The 27,931-nt window shown below is 41.8% G+C and overlaps 1 protein-coding gene across 18 annotated transcripts in view; it reads left to right on the forward strand.

The window, feature by feature from the left end:
• The window catches only part of LOC146974363 (RNA-binding protein Musashi homolog 2), a 226,014-nt gene that overhangs the window by 54,161 nt on the left and 143,922 nt on the right, over positions 1-27,931 (forward strand). For all 18 annotated transcript variants that reach the window (XM_085797610.1, XM_085797621.1, XM_085797614.1 and 15 more), the window contains one exon: positions 18,738-18,830. In XM_085797610.1, the coding sequence (XP_085653736.1) occupies positions 18,738-18,830 (93 nt within the window). The remainder of the gene's footprint in view (positions 1-18,737; positions 18,831-27,931) is intronic.

Here is a 27,931-nt window from a genome sequence, read left to right on the forward strand (position 1 = left end):
GCTGAGACACACATACACACACACATACACACACAGAGAGGGAAGTGCACACATGTGCCCTTGCACACATGCACACAGAGAAGCAGAGTGAGAGCCCTTTCGTACTTTTCTTGACTGCACTGTGCACCGCTGCAACATTTTACTGATGACTTCCCACAGCCAACAGCAAAGTGTCACTTTCCTTCGATTTGCTAATTTGCATTGGTTCCCTCTCCCAGCATGATAGTGGCGGTTATGTTGGAAGCTTACCAGATATTTCACATATGCTACTTCAAATTTGTAAAGCTTTAAACTCTTCTGTAATTACAACCTAGCAAAGTCATGACTCAGCACTGTGAGTGGAAATGACAGAGGCTCAAGCTCAGGCACATGTGAAGATAGGGGTTTGAGCACTGTGTTGTGGCTCTGAGACATGCTTTTGACACGATAAGCTCTTCAAATTTCCACATGCATGCTCAGGGCAGAATTGACTGCTTTGGCGCAAAGCAAAGTGACTGACAAGTACTGTAACCACGGGTCGACTGCCTGTTAGTTAGGCTTAATTTTGGCCCAGCCTAACCATTAGCATGAAGCCCCCTTTACGTCTCTTCAGATCAGAAAAGCCTGTTTACTCTCCAAGTCACAGTATGCATGTTTTAAAGATTTCTGAGAGACAGTGTAATTAAAGTGTTCTCCCCTCAGCCTGCTTGATGGAGGACCAGGTCAGACAATGATGTAGCCAGTGCAGGTGCCTTGGACAATGTAGGTACATTATATGTCTTAATTATACCAGGAAAAACAATTTCTAAATGAATGAGTTCACAGTAGCATACATCTCCTGCCACCATTACCTGACAGTAATGTAATAATCTGTAATGAATTATCACATTTCTTATGCACAAGGAAATTAAATTCATTAAATATACCCCTTTGGAAATGAAATGCTCTAAATGAGCCAGTTTGAAGTTGTGGAAGAGACATGAACTCATTTGAAAGGGTAAAAAAAAAAAAAAAAACCCACAGCGGTGGGTGAATAGTGTTGTCCATCCCCGCTACCTGCTGGGAAGCTAATATATTACAGTTTACTAGCCAGTTTCCATTTTTAGCTCGTGAGCTCGGGTGTCTTTTAACCGTGTATTTAAATTTGTTTTTCTGGCTGTGAGGGAAGCAAGAGTAGAGAGGCCTGAGTCATGAAGCAGGATTGATAAGCTGGATAACTGTGCTGAGTAACACCTGGAACTCCCCCAAATCTGGAACATGGCCCTAGGCCAAATCTCCCGCAGTGAGCGTGAGACTCATGCAATGGACTCTAATCTGACACACTCTCCCCGCACCTCCTATTTCTCACACTCTGAATTGTTGACGTCGGTGTTGCTGTTTTGTGGATACAGACACTAGTCTACAGGCAAGAGCTTCACCTGACAGAGGGTGAGCTGTCAGATACAGGCTGGACTGTGATTAGTCTGCTGGGGTCCTTCAGCGCGCTGTGTGTTGTTCAGTCACATGCGTTTATGTAAATGACGTCGCACTGCACAGCAGAGGGAGCACAGACACGGACAGAGAGAGAGAGAGAGAGAGAGAGAGGTGACAAAGAATTGGTGCGTGCAGGAAAAAAAATAGAATGGTTGAATATTTGGAAGAATTGAAGTTGAACAGGCTCCATTTTATAAAGGTCAAAACATTTGCAGGACAAAAAGGCTAATTTTTCTCACTGAATTTCAGAAGTAAACGGAGGAAGAATGAAAGATCAGAGGGACGCTGTGCTAACGCTCTAATAAGCTTTTATGACCCTGTAAAATTGGGGCTTTATTCTCATATATTTAAATATTTTTGGATCTCAGCTCTGTAGAAAAAAAAAAACGCACCGAGGCTGCTGTTGTTTTAATGACTGAGACTCAAAGGAGAGGAAATGTCTTGTTCTTGCGAGAACTAAAATGTACACTTTGTTAATATTTGTTTTCATGTTCTTTTAGCGTGCTTACTTTCAAAAATTAAAAACCACACTTAAGAAGTGACTCAATAAAAGTAGATGCCGTTTTCACCTCCACAAGTGTGATTTTTTTTATTTTTTTTTTTAAGTATAATTACTTTGAACTATGTTGAACACTGCAGCCTGTAATCTTTGCTTCGTTTTATCGCAAATGTCGACGCAAACATTTGTAATTCACACACACAGGAAGGTGGTATGTTTCCAAACGAATAAATCAACCAGTTCTCTCAGCATTTTTTGGGAACTGGGTGATATATTTATCTTGAATGATTTATCACAGTCAATTGTCACCTTTGTCTATTTAAAGCTCTGTTTTGCAGTATTATGTGAAAGAGCTGTTAATACAGATGATCCCAGCAGCTGTATGCAGCTTTTCGCTTGTTTCATAGCTCATTGACTTGGTTTTCCAGACTGACAACACCAAAACAATGGTACATGCCTGCCTGGTGTGAAAAGGGCATAGCACTAAAAAAAGGAGAGCGGTTGGTAAGAAAAATCAAACGTTTAGCCAGCTGGAGAGAACCAGTATTGGACTTAAACTCATCAGATGGATAGAGAAAAAAGAGGCCAAAGGGATGTGAGTGCTGCTGCGTGTCCGCTGGATGTTCGAGGAGACAGTAAGCTAATATACCAGTCAGAACAAATAGAAAGGCTGAAGGATCATTGGACTGTTGAGTTTGCTTGTCTTCAGCAAAACATGCATGCGCCCTATTACATTTTCTTGCTGGAAGATGGCTTAATCAAACAATGGTAATGCATTAGAATTAAGATTATGCATAATTTGCAGCTCCAAGTTGAGTATTCATGACCACCTGAGGGTTCCAGTTAAATTATTTTGCATTAATATAGTTTGCTGAAATATCACTTATATATAAAGTGTTATCTCAAAAGGAATTGGGTCAGAATTTGTGGGTTAATCAGTATTTTGGCTGGTTTATATCTTTCAGGTATCTACAGTAAATTAACCCCCCTCGCCCCTTCCTTCTCTTAGTGCAAAGTGTTGCTGCAGTGCATTGCTCAGGCCAGAGGCAAAGATGGCCTGACTGTGCGGCTAGGAACCTGTGTTGGTCCGTTACCACTCCTTTAAAATGCTGAGCTGTCAGCAGGAGTCAGGTGAGGCAGTTTGTTCTGCTCACCACTCAATGGACTTGTTTCATTGGCACCTTGCTGGAGGTCAGCAGTAACTGACGGCCAGAGCCGTGGGGGTCAGGCCCACTACCCAGCTCTGGCTGGAGAGTGAATTACACTGTAGGTGGTGCAGGTGGGCTGAGCCAAGGCTGGGGGGCTGAGATTGTTGCCCAGCAGCATGTTAAGGGTGTGTGTGGACTGCGTGCAGAAATCCATTTGACCATAGTGTCACGCAGCTCCCCTTAAACGCCTGATGTGTAAGAGCTACTTGGAAACCTACCATTTCTTTTTTTTTTGTGCACAGATTCTTCAACCAATAACTATTCTGTAGGGTACCTCACTTGAGTGATGGAGTTGGGAGAAGATGTATCATTGAAGGATTAGGACTAGAGCTCATCAAAGAAAATAGCCTGGTCAGTGTGACATGCCACTTCAAAGTGGCTGAATATTTTAAAAGAGTCCTCTTCCTCAGAGGAAATGAAATGCAGACAAAGAGTGGAGAGCAGGAGGTTTGTGTTTGTTTCTGCCACTGCTCAGGGGCAGAGATGGAAGATTTGGAGATGTGGCGTAGGGAGAGAGGCAGTTGGGGCCTATTTTCACCGCAGCTGAGGCCTCCCCCTAGCCACAAGCACTTTCTATAATTCCAGAGACGAGAGAACAAAATATATCCTATCGCACAAAGTCAGATTTTTACTCCCTTCTCTCCTCCTCGCAGCGTCTCTACATCTCCTCCTGCTCTGCTTTACTCGAGTCACCTCCAGACAGACACCTAGGCGCATCAAGGACAGTACAAGAAGACATTGCAGCATTGCCACACACAGACAGCCACAGTGCAACAGAGTGTAAACAGTCCCCCTTTTACATGACATCTAGTCAGGATCATTGTGCTTGCTCTACCATGCATCACCTGCCACTAAATGACTGTGTATTGTGGGCTGAGTGGATGTGTGTCCACGTAGCTGGACGCTGGATGGTCAGGCTTGCCTGGGAGCTCTCCACACTATGGAGAATAACTTAGTGGAGCCCTGCTGCTGAGCTCTTCTGAGTATGCTTAAGAGCTGGGAATTATTCTACTCATTTCTAGGTTCCTGTGAAGCATGACAAAAAACTCGAGTGGTTCATGCTCGCCCAATTCCCTTCCTGAGAGGAGCCGACAGGCTCTTGGTTTAGAAGTCATTCAGCAAACACTCACCATGATGAACATTAATTACATCAATTAAGTGGACCACAACCATTGTCGGGGGTGACTGAAAACACAATGCATTGACGTAGCACCACTGTGGAATACAGTCAAGGAAATGGTGCAGTCAGGTTAAGAAAGCTGCCAGATGACCAGACTGTCAACGAAGCAATTTTTATTTTTTAAGTTAAAACAGATGAGCTCTTATTTTACGAGGTTAATAAAGTTGAGTCAAACACCCAAACAGAGGTTCACAGAATTATGATTGGCTCTATTTTCTGACATATCAACAGTATGCTGTATGTCTACCAATGTGTTTATGTTCTTTAAATGCATATGTTCTCGGTCTTGTAGATAATTTAACCATTTAAATTGGAAAATAAATAATAAAAGGAAGAGAATTGATCAGATTGTTAAAGATACACAATGCATGCTTTTCACCCCCCCCCCCCCTCCCCCCCAATGGTTAATATAAACAAATGGCTGTAATGGCCAGTAGATGTGTGAAATAAGGATAAGCTAACAGCGAGCTCCCATAAAACGTGACAGAATGAAGTCACCTCAGCCTCAGCAGCTCACTGCATTGCGTATGACACAAAGAGCAGACCACACCATGGTGCACTGGCTTTTTTAATAGGAGGGAGAGTCCTGACTGGCTTCCTCCTTTGGGAAAAGCCGACATTCTTGTCCTGGAGGTGAACAGTTGAAGTCATAAATGTATAACACCCATGATGCCGCTGGCGGCAAGTTGAATTCATGTTTCTGAAGTTACTGAATGCCTGATGACCTTGGTGCCGTGCATAATGATGCACACTTATAGTTTATTTTTGGAACACAATGATCCACATAATTAACTTTGTAGTACAATGAATTGTGTTTCCATCATCTTGGCAGTTGCCTGGAGTTTGTTTTACTTATAAATGATTAACAAGGTTGCATTCAGTTAGTCATATGTGGCTGCATTTATATTTAGACAACAAAGCTGCCAGCGCCAATGTGAGTAAAAGTATCTTTAAACCATTTATGTGGTTACAATAATTAATTAGTGCTGAAAGTAATGATTATTGTCATCATCATTAGATAATCTGCCAGTTATTTAAGCGATCAATCATTTTAGCTCTGAAATGATTGACAGTTGTGAGAAATGTCCTTCACGGTTTCCCAGAGCTCAAGGTGACATAATAACATCACTTAGTTTGTCCGACCAAATGTATTCAGTGTACGAGGCTATTAAACAGAGATGTGCAGAAAATACTCACACTTAAGATGCTGCTACCAGCAGATGTTGGACTTTAACATGGAAAGTGACTCAAATGATTAAACAATTATCAAAAAAGTTCCAGATTAATTTTCTGTCAGTCAACTACAAGATTAATGGAGTAATCCTTTCATCTATAACATTAATTAAATGGCCCCAGAAATAATCCTGTGTTCAAGACTGACTGATTTATTTTGATTATTTAGAGAGTTGAGGGTTGGGTTTATTGCTCCCATGGCAACCGGGTGTTTTTTTTTTTTTGGGATGAGCGTACAGAGTGGAGCTGCTGAAAGCAGGGAGCCCCTGAGGGAATCCACTGATAGTTGAGAGAAAAGTTAGCAAGATTTTTGTCGAGTTGTGTGTTTTACTTTCCTAATACATCCTCCACATGTCACTGTTTCTGCTCTCGTCTCTCTGAGGATTTGCTCTGCGTACCCAGTGATACTCTTCCACTGTTGCATGACCTCCCAAGTTGTACGTTAGAGGTAGGGCTAGAACATGGCTTAAAACTGCACACAAGGTCCTACAAATTATTATTATTATTGACTGCAGATGGAAAACACACACGTCTAATATAGAGCAGTAAGATTTCAAGGAAAGGAAGGACTCAAGTCATTGCACAAGTACTTATGGATAAAAAATATCCCTAATTCCAACATGTCAAATACTGTATTTATTCATTTATATATTTGTTTATCAGAGATGGTCTAGGCATCGAGAGAGATTTAGACATGGACCTAAGGTGTAGTTCAACAAATAATCTTGATTTAAAAAACAAGTTATCTGAAGTTTTTGGCAATATATTTCATGTGAAACAATCTGCCTTAATGAGAGTGAGAGGGTTAAAGAAGGAAAAGGAAGTGAGACCACAGAGAGGATGAACGCTACCCACAGCTACAGGAGTGTGTTACAGGAGAAACTAGAGTTTTATCTGAGAACAACAGGGATATTGCTGCTTGTAGTACACGGCGCTAAAACGAATACGACCGTGCTGCAACAAATCCCACCGCCACAAAGGTTTTAATGCCCATTCTCTGTTGAAACTATTTTAGAGAGGTGGTACTGTAGTTCAACTGTTTGATCATTTTGGATGGTGCATTTTATGGTGCTGTTGACCTTTGCCCCGTTATGCAGAGGTTGTGTCATTCAGCCTCAACCTAACTGATATAACTGGGTGCACTGAATAAACCGCCAACCGTGCATGCGGCCTTACCTCCTCCTGCTTATCTCCTCCTCCTTTTGTTATCACGTCAGTCACATGACCACATTTACAGAGAGAGATGAAGGTTCCAAGGTGATTAGCTGCATTGTTTTCCCACAGTGTGTGTGTGTTTGTGTGTGTATGAGAAAGGCGGGCAGGGGTGGGGGTAAGGTGTGTAGTTGGAGGGCCTGTCACAAAAAGCCATTATTGTAATTGGAAGTTAAAATCCCATTTGTTTTCCCCTCTAGTGCTTACTGTCACCACTAAGACGGGGGCCTTGTTACAGAAATTAACATTTGGTATCGGTGTCAAGGGTCACCCAAAAGAGCTGCTACTCAAACAGCAGAGGCAGGACAGACTATTCACTGTACAGAAAATGTTTCTCCCTAACTATTTTAGACTTGTAGTGTTTTCTGCTGCTCTTGGTTGTTCAGCATTAGAAGCAGGTAAATAATAACAGTTCAGTTTTGCAAAAATGCCACTCAATTGCTTGTTTTTGTTGTTGCAAATTTATGAAAAATGAATCTTTGCATCCTGCATCCTGAAGCCTGTACCGCTGGTAAAGTCAAGTCACTGGACATGATTTGGAAAGACACACACCTCTTTATAAGGTCTCACAGCTGACAATGCAGATCAGAGCCGCGAGGAGGAAGGAAGCACCTTCAGAGCTCAGAGACAGGACTGTGTTGAGCCGCAGATCCCAGGAGGACACAGTGGCTTCATATAGTATTCTCCTGATTACTCTCTGAATGCACTGTAGCTTTTCACATTTGGTTCCAATGTCAACATTGGCTGACACTCCAGATTTTTTTTTTCTTCTCTCATCTAAAATACAACAGAAGGGCCTTGGATCTGTTGCTGACTGACTGAGTGATCAAGATATTCCATTGGTCAGCTGGATGCTGATAAGGTTACACCATTATAGATTTGGAGTTTCCCTATTGGTTTCCCTAACAAATTTTTGCCACTTTCTGTAGAGGTCACCAGTGTTGCCCCCCCCCCCACCCCCAACCATGAGGTCAGACTTTACCTCTACAGACACAACTCTCTGATGACTTCTTTGTCTGAAGTAAATGAGAACAGCTTTATTGGGTTTTTCTTAAAACACTGTTTATGCGAGCACAGAGAGCAGGAGAGAGGCAAACTGGGGGCAGAAACCAGCTGACGTTAGAAAGAAGGCAAACAGCCATACGACAGGGTCCAGTGATACACACGGTTTCAACCAAGTCTTGTTTAAAAGGCCAGCCCAAATTCAATGCTAAATTCTTTAATTGTAATTTGACAGAGACCTTCACTGAAACACTGAAATGTTCTGTGTTGAGCTAACTGTGCTTCCCTTATGCAGCGGACAATACTAATCTTCTTTACATTTGCTTCACCTCAAAACGAACCCTTGTTCCAGCTTCACTTTTATTAAAGCATATACAAAAGCACTGACACTGACCTTGTTATTTGAAAGCTATACCTATATAGACCACTGACAAAGACTACTGATACACGGTATGTGGCACTGGGCTATACAAATTAAATAAATTGAACTTAAGTTCAGAGTCAGTTCAGAGACAGGGAGGGGGCAGCAGAGACCCAAAGTAGACCAGGAGGCACAATGGTGTAAAAAAAAAAAAAAAAAAAATGACATCATAGATCCTCATCTATTCCCTGTGTTTGATCAATATGATAACACATTTGAAAAATAAGAAATTAAAGTGAATATAGAGATTTACAAACAGTTGAGTTTTTCTTCTATGTTACTCAGTTTTTCTCATACACACACATTGTGTCTATACTTCTGGCAGAATGACTGTATGTGTTTCCCTCCTCATACACCCTTTGGAAAGCCTCTCATATCCAACACTGTTTACATCTATGTTGACTTGCTACTGTAGCTTTCTTTTTCTGTCTTTGGTGACGTTGCTCCATGTGTTTGCACGGTTGATAAGAGAAACAGCATGAAGGCAGCAGCGGGAGTGTACACTGCGCCACCTGCACGTGACATTCAAACTCGAACACGGTCAATTTTCTGTCCTTCTCCCAGCAGCAGCACCCTTCAAATGTTCTGCTTTTGTTGGACACGAGCAGGACCTAGATATTTTTGTTATTAAAGACCATTATATGGATTTTCACTATTTTTTGTTTTGCATGAGTGGTTCATGTCAAAACAAGATTAATTTCTGTGTTCTGCATGATAAATAGGCCTCCACATGCTGTGCCTCATAACCCCGGAGTGAGTTTTAGGCACCCAGTCATGTTCTCAATATATTGTCTAGGAAATTTGTTAAATGTTCATAACATGCTTGCTCAAATGTCCCAGATTTGGCCACAAGCAAGCATCTAATTAGCATAATATTCATATTCCAGAAAAGCTCTTAAGAGCACTTCTAGCATTGTCCATTTCTCTTATTTGCCTCTTATTGCTGTAACGTTTGCTTAATGCCTGGCCTGTGCCTAGTGATCGCATGCTGTGCTCATTGTGAATGCAGTGTGAATGTGCTGTTTGGGTATGGGCCCATGCATCTCCAGGGCCCTATAATCAGCTCTAAGCTGCTTCTATCAATCTTCATAACTGTAGTGGGTTGAGGAGGGAAGTGGAGCTAATCAGTTCTAACTGGCCCCATGTTCAGCCTGACTGTCACTGCTATGGCAAGGCCATATGCAAACAGTGTCCCTTACATGTACGTCCCTTACTCACATGTTGAATGTCTCGCAGGGCCGCTCCACAGATGGCCAGTTGTAGCAGCGGTCAGGGTTTTGAAAAGGCCCGTGACTTTCACCGAATAGCTGTTAGTGTAGGTTAATATAGGAGTGGTGGCCCTGCAGCGGTGGCAATCACAGCTCTGATCAGAGCCGGGCTTCAAAGACGTCTGTGCAAGTTGAAGCCAGGGTTGTCATTAGCTTCTGCCCTGTGCTTGACAGGCCTTCCCCACCCCCAGCTCCTTCTTCCTGTGTCTCTCTCTCTCTCTCTCTCTCTCTCTCTCTCTCTCTCTCTCTCTCTCTCTCTCTCTCTCTCTCTCTCTCTCTCTCTCTCTCTCTCTCTCTCTCTCTCTCTCTCTCCTTCTTTGTCTCTCTCTTATCGCTCTCATTTTCTGTCTGTGTGCAAATGGCTACTGTAATCCTGGGTCTGGGTGCTTGGGCCTGTCACTACACATTTGCACTAAGCATCTTTCCCTCTCTCATCTCCTTTGCCCTAATTGTATTGTAATAAGCAATTACAGATCTATTTATGCACACTAGAGCTGAGATTGGACCACTTTTTGAAAGGGCGTGTAGGGGAGTGGAACCGGACCAGGCAGGGCCCCCTCATCCTCAACTTGTAGCTGGACGAAGACACCACTGCTGTTAATCGCTCAGCTCTCTGTCTTTCTCTCACTGATGATCTAATCCTGCTTTACTAGCCTGTGCTCCGCTTCTGTTTTCCATCCTGTGCAGCACGCCCCCCAAAGTAAAAGTGATTGTAGTGTTGTTTGTTGTTTATTGGCTGTGTTTTCTCTTTGTGAGTCAGCTCTAGTGATGCAAATGAGCAAAGGCAGTGTTTACCTGGACTGGCCGTGCTTTCCCTGTGTATGTGTATGTGTGTGTGTGTGTGTGTGTGTTTGTGTGAGTATTGTTGTGTGTTTCTTTGTGCACAAACGTGAGTGTGCGCACACACAGCGCCTGCTCGACGTCTAGGCCTTTGATCATACTACATTGCATTGACAGATGCTCTCTGGTGCTTTCTGGTTGCTTATGAACGAAGCCACAGACAGGATCTGAATGCCAGTAATTATATCCCCTTGCTAGAACGATAACAATTGTGGCTTATACAACAAAGTGTGATGGCTTTTTTCTACCTGTCCCATTATTTTTAGGTATGAGAAATGACATCGAAATCCCCTGTCTGCTTCCTCCCTGTCTGGGGCTCTGTGTTTACAGCTGTTTGTGAGCCTGTATGTGTGAGAGGTGAGGGCCATGATAAAGGCTTACACCTTGTAATCATAGCTGGATGTGTGATCTCAGCGACCTGCCGGAGAACTGGCTCAGAGAATGGCGTGAATGTAGTGTGTGTGTGTGTGTAAGTGGGGGGATGATGGGTGGTGCCTGAAGGAGCCCCTATAAACTCATTTGCAATAAGGAGCAGCCAGTTAATCCTGAACATGATGGCATCAACAGGCTGGAAAGCTTTGACAGGAGTTTCAACAAGTATTAAAGTTTACCACGTGTGGTATAGTTTCCACAATGTATATGTTATTCTGCTGAAAGCGGTCATTTTCTGAGATTTGGGTCCATCCATCTAGTCCATCTCATCAGCAGTGTTCAGGCCAGGATTCACTGGAGCTAAGCTCTCAGGTGAGACTTTCCATTTAAGGCCTAACTAGTGTTTGTCGAATTCTCAGCATTAAGTATTAATAAGAAAGATTCAAAATATGGAAGGGGGGGAAATAATTAATTCACTGACCATCACAGAGGAGATTGCATCTTAAATTGAATGTCTGAAAAGCAGATCCTCTGTGGCGGACATAAGGGGACTAGTTGAGTGAGCGAGAGAGATGGCCAGAGAGCCAGATCCAAATTAAAAGATGCATTATGAAGTTACTTTACAGGAGCTCTCCTTTCACTTCCACAGCAGAGACAGAACGGCAATGCAACTGGCTGCTATTATTTTTCAAATGACTTTACCTCTGTTTCTCCCTGTGGCTTCCTAATTGAATGTGTTTCTCCTGACTTTTAATGGCTCACATCAACACCAGTCCAGTGTGGTATGACTGCAGCCGGAAATAGCTACTTATTAAAGTTTTTAGGAGTTTAAAAGTTTAACCAGAAATCTCCCATTTTTCAGAACGGATACTTTTTGGTTCGGTGATATTTCCTCACATAAAACCACCTTTTTGTGAAATCACAAATGCTTTCAGCTCAAAAATTGCCTTCTTTTCAACCAATAATTCAAGTTCAGCAGCACAATTTTTTTGAGAGCAGCTGTTTTCATTTGCAGTAGACAGTCTGTAGTGATAGTAAATATCCTGGTCAATTAGAGAAACTGCTGCAATTCTCAAGTTTATGTTTTCAGCTGGGATGTTTGGGTATTTTTGGACTGAATAATGGCCAGTTCAGCCAGATTTGTTTCGTTAAATCTTAGCCAACTTTGCAGGGTGAGAGTCTCTCCTTGAATGATATAAAAAATTTCATATTAGAAAAATAGGATGGGGGAAAGTGAAGACACTGATCTGTAATTCCAGAGTACACATTTTCATCTTCACCCCCTCCCACTATAAATAGTGTGGGCTTACAGTTTTCCTAGTAAAACTACTAGATGTCTTTGTCATTATCTATCACAGCCACGCTTACTCTGAATGGAATTTAAAAGAAAACATAGTTAGAGCATCAGCACCAGAGAGTGTCTGTGTAAAATCTCAAACATTTGCATAAATACGTGACACATTTCTTCTTCCACTCTGCCTGGTTCTCTCCTACTTGCTTCATATTGTTTCACACCATATTCATGTGAGGAAATAAATGCTCCTACTTGGGGAGTTAATGACATTCACGGCTTGTCTTTGCGGTCTCAGTTCTGTATGCATGGTTAAAACACTAATAGCTTTTTTGTAGGTGAAACGTAGAGGCTCTTTGAATTTAATTTCAAAGAGTTTTCTACAACAGGTAAAAGTCCTAAAATTTCCACAAATAACAATAATATTGTGCGCTGCAGTACCGCTACAGGCTCAGCTTCTTCAGCTTCCTCGCCGCTCACAGCAGCCCCAACGTTTGTAGCACATACTTAAAGCTGAAGCACGGTATTGTGAGGGGCTTGCAATGAGGTGCATTGCTCTAGTTAGTAAGGAAAAATACACACACGCATGCAAATTACAGTTAAAATGTTTGGTCTTAAGTAACACAATTAATGCAGGGGTTATATGTAATTATTAGCCTCATGTAGCCCAAAAAGAAGTTTGTTCTGTTGTTTTGTGTGTCATAGGGATGTGTCAAAGGAGCCAAACTGCAGCTGTGTGTTTTGCATAGATATTGTTCCCATGCAACTGTGTAATTGTCTAAGTTTGCCCAAAAAGTCACCTCTAAAACGTTTAAGATTCATGTTTATGGCTGACAAAAGATAAGCATCACTTGAACCTGGGTGATTCATGTTATTGACAAGTTCAAGTAATTTGGCTTTTATCAGCACTTTTCACTAGCCTGGCTGACTGGCCTGTGTCTTGGAGCCTCCCTCCCTCCCCACCACCTCCCCCTCCTCACTGTACTAAAATGATTAGGCAGATTACCGCAAGAAAGAGAAATCTGAACGTTCAGCACAAACTTTAGACCTTAAACTTTACATACGTCCAGTTAAACATCTTAATGAGGCTGCGACGTGCACTGTGGTGTCCCGCTCATGCACACAGAAAGACAAGCTCCCACCACACCACAAAGCACAGCCAGTGTAAGAATAGACCAAACTTACTCTTGTCCAACAAATGGAGATGATTTATTTATGCGTTCTAAATGTTTATGTGATGTGATTTGTATGATGTTTATGTGCTAGCCTCTACAACCACTTCCTGGCTACTCAACAACCAGGAGTGTTTTGGTGTGTGTGCTGCGGGGTAGGAAGAGGACACTGTTGTTGAGGTGTATGGACAAAGCAGCCAGTTTTAAGCACTCTCTGGATAGTGTTCATGTGACCTGAATCGGGTGTTTTTATGTGGACTGACAACAGCATTAAAATACCAGCACCAACTCTACAACGGAGACCACTAACAGTGTTTGGCAGTGATTTCGGAGCCGGGGGAATAGCTATTTTTGGCCTGAATGTTCAATTAGCTGGCAAAAAAGAACGTGATGCATTGACAATTACAATTTTAATGCAGAGTTGAAGTTATGAAAAAGATGGTTGCTGTCAGTTTGAGTTGTGTTTTTATTACAATCAAGATGGTGCAGATGTTGTTACGGCTTTTATGAGTCACAGAATGTACAAGTCACGAAATTAAACTTGTGTCTTCCTAACTTTTGGAAAAATTAAAATGGTTTAGAGCCAAAGTGACAGCCATTGTGAGTCAGGAGATTTTTCCTGATGCCCTCGTATTAAAGGTCATGCTATTCTTAGAGGAATAGCGTTTGTCATTTTGTTCTGTCTGTCGCTGTTAAAAACTGCTAACAGGTGTAAAGAAGAGTGCACCAGAAGCTTTCTACATTTTTTCCCCCTCCCTGTCTTTATGTGTCTATGGCATGCCTTTTATTACCATGGTAATGCACTAGGGCAGTAATTGTTGCAGCGTCTCACACTCACGGCCTCATGCACTCAAGAAATTAGAAACACATTCATGTGCAAGCACACATGCACCCGCTCATGCACACTCATAACTCTCCTTACTGTCTCTTTGGGATGTGCAAAAATAACTGAATGTTTGAAAAATTGGGTTAAAGGAAAAACTGGGTTGAAGAGTGGTCCATTTTTAAATCTGTCAGCTTGAACTGACATGTTGAAAAACACTTTTAAAATAATACAGCCACATGCAGATGATCAGAACTAATGTTGCAGTGTAGTGAATTTTCTGTTCCCCAGTGGTTGTTATTGTGTAGTTTGTGATTTGCTTTAAAAATGCATTTATTATAATGTAAAATGAGCCATGTCAAATCAAATGCAATTTCGTAGTCATTTCATCCAGTTATTTTGCTGTTATTGCACTTGCTGGTGATTTACATGTAAAAAATAATGGCACTTCTTTAAGTAGTCTTTAAATAACTGATAAACAATGTGTTATTTAAAATGCATAAAAACACTTGAAAAGATGTTACAATCATTTATAGGCTTTCTAGTATCTTAAACAATGGCACCACCAAATGGTACAGCCATAAGGGACACAATATAAAGCTATAAGGCTTATAATGTTGGTTGTCACCATGGAGAGAGAAATAGAGAAAGTAATTGTGTTGTAGCAGGACTCAAGCAATCCCATCAGCTTTGGGGTTGACATGTCAAAGAATAAAGACTTTGGTGAAAACTTGACTGGTTGCAGCCTGATGGAACAAGGCCGTACAATGACCGGGGAATGGGTGGCCCAGAAGGGAAGTGGGGCAAACAGCTGATGTAGAGAGGCAAGCAGAGATGAACATTGACTTGGTTTTTTTTTGTTTGTTTTTTTTACCTAGATTGGCAATGATAAAAGTGAGTGATGTTGATAAATACTTGCACAGCCAGTTTATCAGCAGCTGTCTGGCTTGGGGTTGCCGGCGGCAGCATCCAAGCCTGATAACCTCTGAGGCCTGAGGCATGATGTTGGGAGGAGGAGGAGGAGGGGGAGGGGGAGGGGGAGGAGGAGGAAGGGGGTTTATTGGAGGATGGTTCAGCTGCTGGGCCTTGGCCAGTGTATAACCTGAAACCCGCCAGTTGATATTTTGCATGTTCACAAGTAGTCAAACAATGCACAGTAAAATTAAAAACACTTTTGCCATAGGCTTCCCTGTCAACCTGTGATGCTCATTACACAGCAGGAAATTAAACTGCTGGATGGATGACACAACTTTGCTATTGTTATACCCCCCTCCACCCCCCGACTCCTCCAACAACTGGGCAGAAACAAACAGGGTGACGCCTGAGGAAAAACCAGAGTTTGTTCTCCATACACTCACCTCACAGTCAGTTTGTTGTCAGACTTGGCTCAGTCTGAGGTGCTTTGAGGCAATCATTATTTACCATGGTAACGCTGCATCTCAGCTCCTGGAGTTTGCATTTGGACAACAATTAGCATGTAACATAATATTACTTGGTCAGGATTTTATTGTGTATATATTACCATCCTAACATGCTTATCGTTATTAGCAGTGAGAGGAGTAGCAGCGTTATAAAATAACGTTGTTACTAACATTGCTCATTTTTTCAGTAACGAGTAGGCCTAAACAAAGTTACTGTTTCTCCCATTATGCCGTTACCATTACAGACAATAAAATGCGCCGTTGCCGTTACTTGACTCAAGAAGTCCCATCACAAAATAATACACCTGTTCAAGTGTAAGTTATATTCACATTTAAGTCTACAGTATCAACTAGTCGGAAATCTGGAACTAACCTGCTAACTATCTGTACAGCGTGTCGTGGAGCCTACTTGTGCGGAAGAATACTGAGTGAGTTGGTTAGTTCCAGATAAACAGGAGGTTAGGGCTATGGTTAGAGGGTTAGGGGGGACAAGTCCAAGTAATTTGACATATTTGAGCCTTTTATAAAAAAAACTAACCCATTAGTTACTTTTCCTGGCAATAAGTTACATTTATAGTAATTCAGTTACTAACTCAGTTACTTCTTGGGGAAAGTAATTAGTTACTATAAGTATTTACTTTTTTAAAGTAACATGCCCAACACTGGTTATTAGCATGATATAGCAAATTTACCAGTGCTACAAGTACATGCTGGCATGTTAGCATTGTGATGGGTATCTGGTCATTGATTTACAGCTGTAATGCCCTGTAGGATAATTACAAATCAGAACCTCCATACTGATGAGAGGAGGAGGTGGTGACAGACATCGGACCAATCAGAAAGGCCGCCTCTTAAGGAGGCCCAAGGCTAATATTGCCCATTTCAGTCAGAGGCACGTGGGGTTGCATAACTAGCAGTTAGAGATAAATGAGTAGTTTTTCTTTCCTTTCCTTTTTTTTTTTTTTTTTTTTAAACTGTGAATCATGCAAAGCTACTGTAGTGGAAAAGAATAAAAATATAGAGCTGGAGGTGAGGCATAATAGGTTCACTTTAAGTATTTGGATGAGCCCTAAGAGCCACATAGCGTGTCAAATTATATTTGTAAGGCTCAAAACTGAAATGTATATTAAACACCTTTCAATTATCTCTAGTGTGTATGGCTCTGTGGTATGGCTGCACATTATCTGTAATGACTCTTGTACCTATATTGGTTGTCTGAGATGGTCAAACCCATTATGCTTACCTGTATGCCATTGGTAATTACCACGCAAACTGTGTTTGTATATTCCATCATGAACCTGATGATGCGCTGCATAAAATGCGTTGCTCTTGTGAGTGTAATAAAACATCCATGATTATATTTGGACTGGTTGAGTGCGTGGTCTCTGGGCTAAACTCTTACATTTTCCTCCTGTAGCTACCAGCAGCTCCAGCCCTGGAGTCCATGCTGTGCACACAGCTCCATCCTCTTTTTCAGTTTTAAATTGGAGCTATAAAGGAGGATGAATGTGGACCCCTGAAATGTATTACAGTTTTTGTTTTATTCATAGAAGCACATTTGGATAAATGTATCTCTACTCTCTTTTCATATTTTAACAAATATTGGCTTAATTGAATTTGGTTGTAAGACGACATAATAAAAGAAAGAAAAAACATGAAAATCACAGTATAGCCAAAAAAACTGTAATAAGAGAGGGCCCATGTGTGGGAGGCTGTGTACATATGTGCGGGCTATGTGCCTGTGAGACTGCGTGCACCTGGAAAGCACTTGACAGATGGTTACTTCAGCTCTAGCTGAATGTTGCTGTTTTTTCCTTAGTGTTAAGCTTCTTTCATAGATCGAAAGTGTTACGGTCAGCATTTTGATCAAGGTAGACTCTTTGAACCTTCTTGATTGTTTGCTCTGCATCTCCAGAGTGTGTTCCTCCTGCTCCCATCATTTCTTTTTGTTAAATTCTGGCGAGCCAAGGGAGATCAGAGCTGTGACTTTCTCAGCCTCCTCTTTCTTTTGCCCCTCTTTCTTTTTTGTTGTTGTTTGCAGAGCAGTGCATCTAAAATCATTATATTCCACATCATATCAGTGAATTGTCAAGCTGTGGCGTGGCTTCGGTACTTTATAGGAGACGGATAAAGATTACATACAGGGAAATTGTTTTTCTGTAACCTGCCTTACTCTTCTCTATCTGCCACGAAGTGCAAGGGAAACAAGTCAACCACATCATCTGTTGGACCATTTGTTGATACTGTCATTGTACTAGTTAAGAGCTTTTGTCATTCAGTCTCCTATATCTTGACCCTTATTTCTTAACAATAACTAAACAAGACAGAAACATTCAGTCTATATCAAACACGCTAAGTCATTTGCAGTCCCGTCGTCTTTGTATGTAGATAAGGACAGGTCAGCTGAAACAGGCTGAGGTCAGCGTCCCTCTCTCCACAGTGTTGGAGCAGCTTCTCAATGTGGAGTCAGACGAGGTCACACAGTAACACACAGATGTCAGTGAGACATGGAGCCTCAGTATTGCTCTGTGTTCCTTCACATGTTTTCCCTGCCTGTTTATATCTATAAATGAGTCAGACCTTGTAATGTGTCGCAGATTAAATGTCATGGTTATATAAAGTTGGATTTACATGTTACGTGTAGTGTGTTAAGTGTCTGTGCGAATAAACCATTCAATAGGTTCACTGGTTAGTTTGTAATCGCTGCAGCCTTGTACGTGGAAAAGAAATAGTCCCGCACAGATCTGACACTCAGTGGTGTTGGATTGTTACTGTAGTTCCCTGAGAAATTGTCCTTCTAAATTTAGCATGTACTCTCAGCAGCAGATGTTCGTGCCCTTTTTGATGCTGTGGGTAATAATCCTTAATATTATTGCTGTTTGAAACTAAATGAGGCTTTAATGCACTCTGATTCCATCTTACAGCTCTCATTAATTGTCCTTTCAAAGTCCATAAATTATTTTTGTTGTTTTTTTTTTTTTTGTTGAAGTTTCTTAAAGATAACCGAAAAACTTTCACAGATGAAATGGCAGTCTTTAATGCAGCGACAGCCCGCTTTGATTTAAAATCTCAGAATAAACGCACACAAGTATTTTTTTTTCCTCCAGCATTTGTGACCTTGCTTTTTACTCTAATACTGTAAGACTGATGTGTTTTTGAAACTTTACGGAGCGAATCTCTTTATTACGGTTTAGTGACAATTCATATTCACTCCTTTTTCCTCTTCCTCGCCACAGGTGCACACAGGTGCTGCTCACTCTGTGTTTGAAGCCTCATTAAAGGTGTTGTGCAATGCATTTGAAGCCTAGTCACTAATCCTCTCCTCTCGCCCTTTTCTTCCCAGATGGTCACAAGAACAAAGAAAATATTTGTGGGTGGCTTGTCAGCCAATACAGTAGTGGAAGATGTGAAGCAGTATTTTGAACAGTTTGGGAAGGTAAGTCTGTCTCTATTATTGTTGTTACTCGCCTGCATAGTGTTGTCGCAACAACCAGAATTTCTGTGCTCTTTGATCCCATAGGATGCTGTGCTCTTAGATAATTTCAATAAATGAATTCATATAATCATTAAGGTGAACACAGAAGATGATCATTTGATTAATTAAAGTCTGAGTGTACAGTCAGTGTACAGCACCCCCTGTCACTCCAGCAGTTTCACTGCGGTCTAGCCCACATGGCCAGCACTCCAGCTGTAGCCCTCACAAAACCCCAGCCTTAAAAGAAGCCAGCAGCTCCAGCTTGGCTCCTCTCCTGACAGCAAGACAAATAAATTTCAATTGCGACAAGCAATGGCTTCACACAGCCCACCATGCATAGTCAACAACATGCATTTTGCTTACAGAGCAAACAAGCAATGACAACCGGCTGCCATGAACAAATCTGCAAAAAAAAAAGGAAGAAAAAAAAAAAGGACTGAAAACCAAGTAATGATTTCTCTTATCGGTGGTGGTGTGACATTAAAATCAAACCTAAGTTGGTGTCGAAATCAAAGTTGGGGTTCTGATGTTGTGACAACATTATTCTAATGCGTTCTGAAAGAAAAACACGCCCATCTCATTCATATTCAGCTGTTTGTTCCTGTCTGCTGCAGCAGTTTCTGCCTGCTGTTGTCATGACCAGCACACCCAGATGAGTGAGGCATACATGCACACCCCCGCTGTACAATGACATGCATACCACACACATTCACACAGACACACAGAGACACACACACACACACACACACACACACACACACACACACACACACACACACACACACACACACACAAACACACAGAGTCTCAGGCATGTGCACACCACAAACAGGCTTTGATACAGTGGCAGCATTTCACAGATAATTTCCCCATACTGAGCCGAGATCCATTTCCCTCATGTCATATTCCACATCAGTCAAGGTCACCTTCAGCTGATACAGTTCCTGTAACATCAGCACTTGACCTTGAGTTTAAACAATTTCACTGAGGATGGATTTTTCATCGGCACATAATGTTCCATGTCCTGAAGGAGACAAAAGAGCTGTTATAAATTAATAGAAACTGTTTGGGGTTTTTTTGGTCAGAGACGATATGCAACCAGCTCTCCCTTATAATATCCAGTGATATTTTCTTGACAAGCCTACAAGGTGAAGGACTTTGTTTTGCTCTTTCTCTGTGGAAGTGGCTTTGAAGACCCCACCATGGCCTGGCCTGCCACACCAAATGAAGACGCCTTATTTGCACAATAGAACGCAGCAAGCAAATATTTAGCACGACTTTGCAATCAGTTGATCTGAGAAAGGGCTCGAAATGATTTTCGACTTGATTGAATGACATAATTGACTTGATTATACAAAGTTTTTTTCCTCCTTGAGGAATCCTCAAATGCTTAGGAGGAAACAAACAAATCAGACTGATTGAGCAAGATCTTGTGCATGTTTCTGTGTGTGCTTTTATAGCCTACTTGTGCATGCTTGGATGTGTCTGCCGTACTGCTCTCGCCATGCGTGAGTGTGTCAGCGATTAAGTGTATTTATGTGGGTGCATGATTAGGGGTGTATGTGCGTGTATGTGTGTGTCAGAGAGAGTGAGTGAGCAGGTTTGAGTGTCTTCAGCGAAATCAGAAATCAGAGTAGGAATAAGAGCAGATACTGTGGCCTACAGCAAGACAAGATACAGAGCAAAGAAGGAAAAAAAGGAAGGTATCATTCTCTCTGTTTCATGTGTGTCCTTCCTTTCTGCCTTACACATTCCAGGATTTATTAAATAACCTGCCTGTCAGGGCAACCTACCATTATCGCCACATACACACCACTCAGAGGACTTATCCACAGAAGGGAAAACCAATTAATTCAGTTTCCCCTCCATAGAATCTTGGTGGCAGTATGTGTGTCAGTCATCAGTCTGTCTTTCTTTATTTCTCTCCGTCTGTCTGCCTATGTGCATGTCAAGGGGGACATTAGCCAGCACAGTGGCAGGGCAGCTAGTGGTGTGTATTTCAGGGAAGTGGTGTGTAGTGTTTTGAAGCACTTATCAATCATCACACAACTACAGCTTAAGGCACCTGTAAATGTTCTTCTGTTCTTCTCTCTGTGTGTATGTGTGTATGTATGCGTGTGTGTGTGCACGTGTGCGTATGAGGCAGCATAGGCCAATTAGCAGGATGTGGTCTGCAGAGATGGCGATGGTTGGGAGGCAGTGGAGGGGAAACAGCTGGTGTGGCCACAATTGGGTCACAGGTTCTGTCTGTAACCTCCACACCTCCCCGTTCTCCCGCCTCAGCCCCTCCCCCTCTGCCTCCATTCTGTCAGGGGAAGAGAGGTGGCATTTGTTATGGGGAGAGGCTGACAGCTCTCATGCACATCAGTCTCACTGCCACTCTCCCAGCCATCACCATTAGGACAGAGCACATGCCCGAGCTTGGCACAACTTCAGAGGAGCTGCTCCACAGTCTGAGCCACTTTTTTTTTTTTTTTTTTTTTTGTCGCCTACAGTACACGCTTAAGGTGTGCATTTGAAGTGATTGTGACAGTCATTTGAATGGAACTGAAGTGTGGTTGTGTTTGACTGATTCAAATGCACCTCAGATGGATCCCATTACCTGCCTAATAGTAGCCACATCCCGCCTTCCCTTTTTTTTTTTTTTTTCTTCCTCTCTCAGGCAGCACACTGCACCTAAGCCCTGCAAGCCAGATGAGACAATCTTATCAGCACTGCCTGGCCTCCCTTTATATTCAAGGACTCTTCACTGGAGGCTGCTGCTATTTCTGTCTTGCAATAAAGTCAAATTAATCAGTGCACTGTTTGTGCTATTATGTGCTATTGTGCAGACTTACAAATTGTAAGAAAAGACAATGTTGGACTATAGAGATCCCATTTTTTTTTTTTTCCTCATATGCAGCCCCCACTCGTTTTACATGGTGTTGCTATTTTTATCTGATAATGACGTTAGGTTTGCAATATGCGCAGTCATTTATAAGCATGTTAATGCATTTACCTCCTTGCCTTTGCCTTTGTGGTTTGCACAACAAGCAGAAACACTCCCAAATATCAGCCTTGAGAGCAGAGGTGACTGCACTGAGAAAATGTTTATATTATTATGCATAAAATCAGCTTCTAATCACCATTGATTAATCTGCTGATTATTATTCAATCAATTCATCATTTTGTTTATAAAATGTTGGAAAATGCTTGTTATAATTTTAAACATGTGACAGTGATGTCAAATGTCTCATACTGTTTGACCAACAGTCCAAACATTTACCACTAAACATTTACTATCATCTGTGAAGGACACATCAAGTCTGTGTATTTGAGAGTCTAGAAAATGCAAATATTGATTTCTATTTTTGGTATGATTTATTCTTAAAAATGAAAACAATGATTATTAGATAAGTCAAAACAATTTACTAATAAATGAACTGACTAATAGCTGCAGTGATGTTTATATACTGCGTGCTTGGGTAAAGGTCAAAGAAGCAGATGTGTTTACTGGATCTACAAACCTGCAAAATAGTTCATTGCAGAGATTTCAGTGGTCCACTTTTCAGCTTTTCACCATTTTTTTCCACTTTCTTTCTTATATGTTAGACTAGAATACCCTCTTATTTCCCAATAAATCAAACACCTGTTAACAAAAGACCCTACCACCCCAAACTGTCCCACTGAGGCCAGGACTTGATTAAAGATGGAGTATGTGTGATAACACCTTTTCTAAAGCTGGATGTGACGAACCAGCAGAGCCCTGCCCAGGCATGAGGAGAGCTCTCCCCCCACAATTAAAGGCATCATTAGCTGGGGTGGTTAATGCTTCCTCATTGGTTTATTGTAATCAGCTTTGAGTGCACCTCATAGTGCCCTTATTTGGCTAAGCTGAACCATCTCCTGCTCACTGACTCCATTTCTGCACTCATGTCCACTGGCTGGGTGGTGCTGCATGTGCAAGCTTGACGCTGACTTTTAGTTTTCATCACAGCTACTTGCTTCCATGTCGCTGGGTCGCCACAATCGTCCCTTTATGTCCAGGCTGTCCTGGTTCTCATGCTCCACTGGTCTAGAGCCAGATCCTGTAGGTGGAGCTGAATGGAAGGAGGAGGTGGAGCTTAACCAGTTCACTGCCACGGGGCTCAGGAGGGATAAAGGTAGACTCACAAAGGTCACTACTGAATCCTAAGATGTGACAATGGTCCTACAGTGCAAAAAAAAAAAAGCAGTTGTAGGATGTGACTGAGTGAGTGATGACACCTGTTGGAGGACACTGAAAAGATGAGTGAGAGCGTCTTGTCTGAGCCTCCAGGAGCTGTGTGCTGCTTCTGCAGCGTTTCACCTCTGGCCAGGGAAACGTCTGCATACTTCTCTCATACTTTGACTGAGAGGAAGCAGATGAGGGGAAGAAAAGAAATTATAAAAAGCATCAGAAAAAGATTCCTTTGTCATTGCAGGAAATTTGTTCTGGGGCTTTGATAATCGAATACCACAGCTGACATTTTGCATGCCCTTAGATTTTATAAATGGCATAAAAATAACAGTGTGTGACCATCTTAAAAGACTGTGTGAATTAATTTTGCACACTTGCTGGAGTACTTAGGCCTTTAACGGCACCGGAGCTTTACAGGTATTTCAATTAAATAAAGCAACCCTGGTGAGACTGATTAGCAAATTAAGTAGCATATACTGTTGTAAAATGAGAGCAGAATAAACTCTGTCATCAGGTATCTGTGATGTGATGTGATGTAGTATATTTCTTTATTCTAACGTAATGAAGCTGCATTGTCTCATTAGAAACTTTTAGTATTATTTAGAGCTGCTTTTAGTATCTCTTTAAAAAGCGCAACTGAATCACTGCAGAGAGGACAAATCACCAACTATCGCTGATGTGACATTCATATCATTGTCCTTGTGTTATCTGTTTGATTGCAGAATAGAAATTTCACCTCGGGTGACAGCGCAATTAAGCTTTTACAACACATACACACACAGCTCTAACTGGGATCTGCGAAGTTGGACATCAAATGCACTCTGGACTTGTATTAAAAGTGATAGGAGGTTTGAGAAAATCAAAAGTCAAATAGGCCTTTGTGATGTGCTCATTGGCTGAAATGGAAAACATGGATGATTACAGCGGAGGGGAAAAAAATAAACTTCATATGAGCGAAAAGAACCTAATCAAAAGGCTGCAGTCCTTCATTCCACTCCTTCCGCTAGTGCAGGTGCACATTTGCATGCCATTTACATGGTAGCTCACAGTGACCACTACTACTCCAACGTCTGGGTGTCCATCATCTGCTGACATTCTGTGATTGTTTCCTCTCTGCTGTGACTTAGCCAATCAGTTGAGGATATAGTCTGGTTCCAGTGATTATAAGGAGTGATCAGAGCAGCACTGATGGAGCATGTGCCTCACAGTGGAGATTTAGCCAGAGGCTTCAATCTCATTGCAGTCACTTGTAGTTAGTGACTGAGACCAGCAGCGAGAAGGGCAGAGCAATATAAATGAATTGGCTATGAATGTGGATACGGCTGTGGTGCTGCAGGGACACACGGGGGAAAGGGCCAGTTAGACAAACTATTTCATATCCCCCTTGACCTTTATTTGCCCAGTGGCCCAGCAACATATCCAATAGAGTACCTTTTAAATGGCCGCTGAAGAATTGAGCTATGGTATTCACATCATTTTTCTTTTTTTGTCTGTGTGTGTGTCTTTGTGCCAGAGTGAATGTTTGTATTTACAGCAGGTTACTGAATTTTTACTTAAAGGATTAGACCTTTAACAAAAAAATCCAATTGATCCCTGACTGTTGCTGATCCTTAAAAAATACCTACGAAACGGCCTCCTCCAACAACTGGGTGCTACTCAGTATAGTCGGCTCACAAAGAGATCCGTGGATCAGCGGAGATTGACACCTTTCTGTAGGTCTGTAGTCTCATCTCCCAGCTGTCCTCCTGAAATGGCTCCCCAGGGATAAGCCGGGATTGGCTTGATTGTGTTATCGGCAACTGATCAGGTCATTGAATGATGGAATTTTGAGCCCCTGTTCTGCTTAAAGAATGAAATGTTTAAAGAAGATTGACTGTGATTGGATCAGATCCAGCACCTGCTCAAAGGGGTCAATCAGGTGAAGGCAGGAGGCGGCAATCTCTGCCGCGCTATTGTGACATGAATAAAGGGGGGAATTAATGTGTGTGTTGAGTCGGGGTGTTGGTGGATGGTCGGGGAGGGAGGAGCGAAGATGCCATTCAGCGGGGAGGCAGTTGAAAAATGTCATCAGAGGAAGTGTCATGAGTAATTTGCAGCAGTCTCACCATCAGACTGGTGTGGAGGTGGACGCCTCCACCTCAGTGTCTCCACTTCAGCCTCACAAACTGCAGCCAGATCTGTAGGGAATCGTATGTGGGAGAGCACTTCCAAGAGTCAAAGAATATTTTATTTCCCAGATGCACGGGGAATATGTATTGATATATATGCTGCATGTGTTCTGGGGATTGGCATGGAGAAAAGGGTTTGAAGGGGCGGCAGCCTGCTAGAGCATTAATGCAACGAGAGATCCAAGGGAATACTTTGAGAAAATGACGTTTGTCATGTTTAGTGCCGGTGGAAAACCACGTGTTAAATGGGTCTGTGGGATTTTGACTTGAAATTGGCTCCAATTACGTTGCAAGTTCTGAAATTCTGTGAGAACATGAAAATAAATAAACTCTTTCCAGCTTTATGCACATCAACAATTTGGGATCCTAAGCAGTCTGAGATCTCTCTCTCTTTTATTTATTTTTTTGTTGAGAGGCCTGCTTCACATCAGCAGATGTTTCTTTTGAAAAGCAAACTCAGAACATTTAAGTGGTTAAGTCAAAGTAGCTCTATCCTGGTTTTACTGATTGGACTTTTTGATAACTCCTCACTCCAATTCGTTTTTGTTAATGCCATTAGACTCAGCATATGGACAAGAGCAATACAATAATTTGTCTGTTATTAGTTATCTTGTCTCAATTGGATAGATGGATTCAGGCAGTGAGTTTCCAGTTTTGATTTTGAGTGCATGTTTAAAGACCAGCAGAGATGAGCATATTTGAGTTGAGGGCCACAGAATCCAGTGGCGGCCTCTGAGTGACAGACCTTGTGTCTTTGCATGCCACAGCCAAATGAGAAACAAGATGACCGTGTCAAATTTCAGCTCTCATCTGATAGGCTTTTAAAGTGGATGCAAAACTGCTTTTCAACCTAAATAACCCCTTTCATGCTCATCAGACATTTTCCTTAACAGTGGGTTGTCAGCGGTCCTCATCCCACGAATGTCGAGCTCCAGGAAACCAGTGATAGTGAAACATGATTCAGCAAACACCTGGCAGAACAGGCAGTTGACACGGTGCGACTCGAATGATGACGATGCACGGCTCTCATAGCGAATGCACGCGGAGCCTTGAAAGATCTTGAGACATTTGCTCAAGGTATTTGCACGGCTCTCTGTGTGGATTTATCCCAAATGCCTAAACAGCAAGGTGGCCACAATAGAAATGCTTGAGTTTTAGCTGCAACTCTGATGCTTTAGTCACATATTAGAGGTTTACAGTGAACCGACAAGAAAAACGGTGTAATGTGCTGGTAGATGGGGCATTTTGGCAGTCTTTGCCGTCTCCAGCAGTGGATCTTTCAAAATGGAAAAAAAAAAAAAATCCATACACTTATCTAGAAAAAGCTGTCAAAAATAAATAAATAAATAGACACATGAGTTTTTCTCCTAACTGCCAATTTACAGTCTGTATAAGCAAAAAAATAGAGGTATGTCAGTGTCAGAATAAGTTTCTTCTGTGGCCTCCCGTGCAGCAGCAATCAGATTTAATAATATCCTCTTGATATACCTGACTTTTGTGAAATGAGACACCAAAAGCAGTCACATTAAAAGAAACCGCAGAACGCACACTATGCTGTGAGTGTTTGTTATGATTGGCTGTTATCCCACAATACTGACAGTGTGTCTTTTCTTTTTATGCATATAGAACAATGTGACTACAGTATAGGTGTTGAAAAAATGACTTGATGTAACCCACTGCCTGTGCTTCTTCAGCCACCTACTGCAGTGTGACCAGGTCCACAGGCAGCTACAGCTCATGCCATGAGTGCCTCCCACACATTCGCATAGACTTCTTGAAATCACCGGGTAAATGTTCTTTCATGGAAATGTACACAATGTTCTGCAGTTTGATGTGAAGGGCTAATGAAGTCTCAAAGGTTTCACTTATCTGGAACACTTACTGCTTACTCCTGCACGTCTGCGTGTGTGTCTAGGTATCCCCAGGTCTGTTTAAAATGTTAGATTATCCAGATATTTAAGGCCTAAAGTCATCCACCATCTTAAATACACTTGTTAGAAATTGCTTGTTAGGTTTCATTTTGATACAGCTGCAAAGTCCAACATTGGTAGTGACAGACTCATTACATCCAGTAATATTTAGTTGGAGCAGAAGTAGGCCAAACAAAATGGGGTAATTGCAACAAAAAAAAGTAGTTTCAGCAAAAATAAGTGAAGACAGAGGTTCCAGCTTTATTTCCATGCTGTTGTAGCGTCTTATGTCTTATACAGCTCTTTTTCAAATATGTTGAGTGCGTTCATTCTTTATTTTTATCACCTTTTAGTCTAGTTTTTTGGGGGTTTTTTTCATAAAAAGTTTAACCATTTTGTCAGAATTTGTTTTTGAACTGTTTCTGAACCAATGAGCCGTCTACCACAGCACAGCTCTGTGAGCCTGTATAGTTATGTGCAGTGAGTATGTTGTTGTTGGTAACGTCATCTCTGGCTGGATTGTGCTGAGAGGCAGTGTTATTTTTGAATGAATGAAACGTCACATTTATTAATGGCAACAGTCACTGGCCAGTGTTAGAGGTGTATTAAGTACAGGAACCAGGATTCAGATCCAGGCTGTTACACCAAAGGCACATTGGTTAATATTGGTATTTTTTGTTGTAACATTTTTATAAGCCTTTTGTTAAACCAGACTGAAAACAATGACATTGTGGTTTTGGATTATCAGTCAATAGACAACAAAAGTTATGAGAGGATTCAACCTCT

Source organism: Trachurus japonicus, chromosome 14, assembly GCF_045865225.1.
Source record: "Trachurus japonicus isolate A0001 chromosome 14, Traja_1.0".
NCBI classification, from domain to species: Eukaryota; Metazoa; Chordata; class Actinopteri; order Carangiformes; family Carangidae; genus Trachurus; species Trachurus japonicus.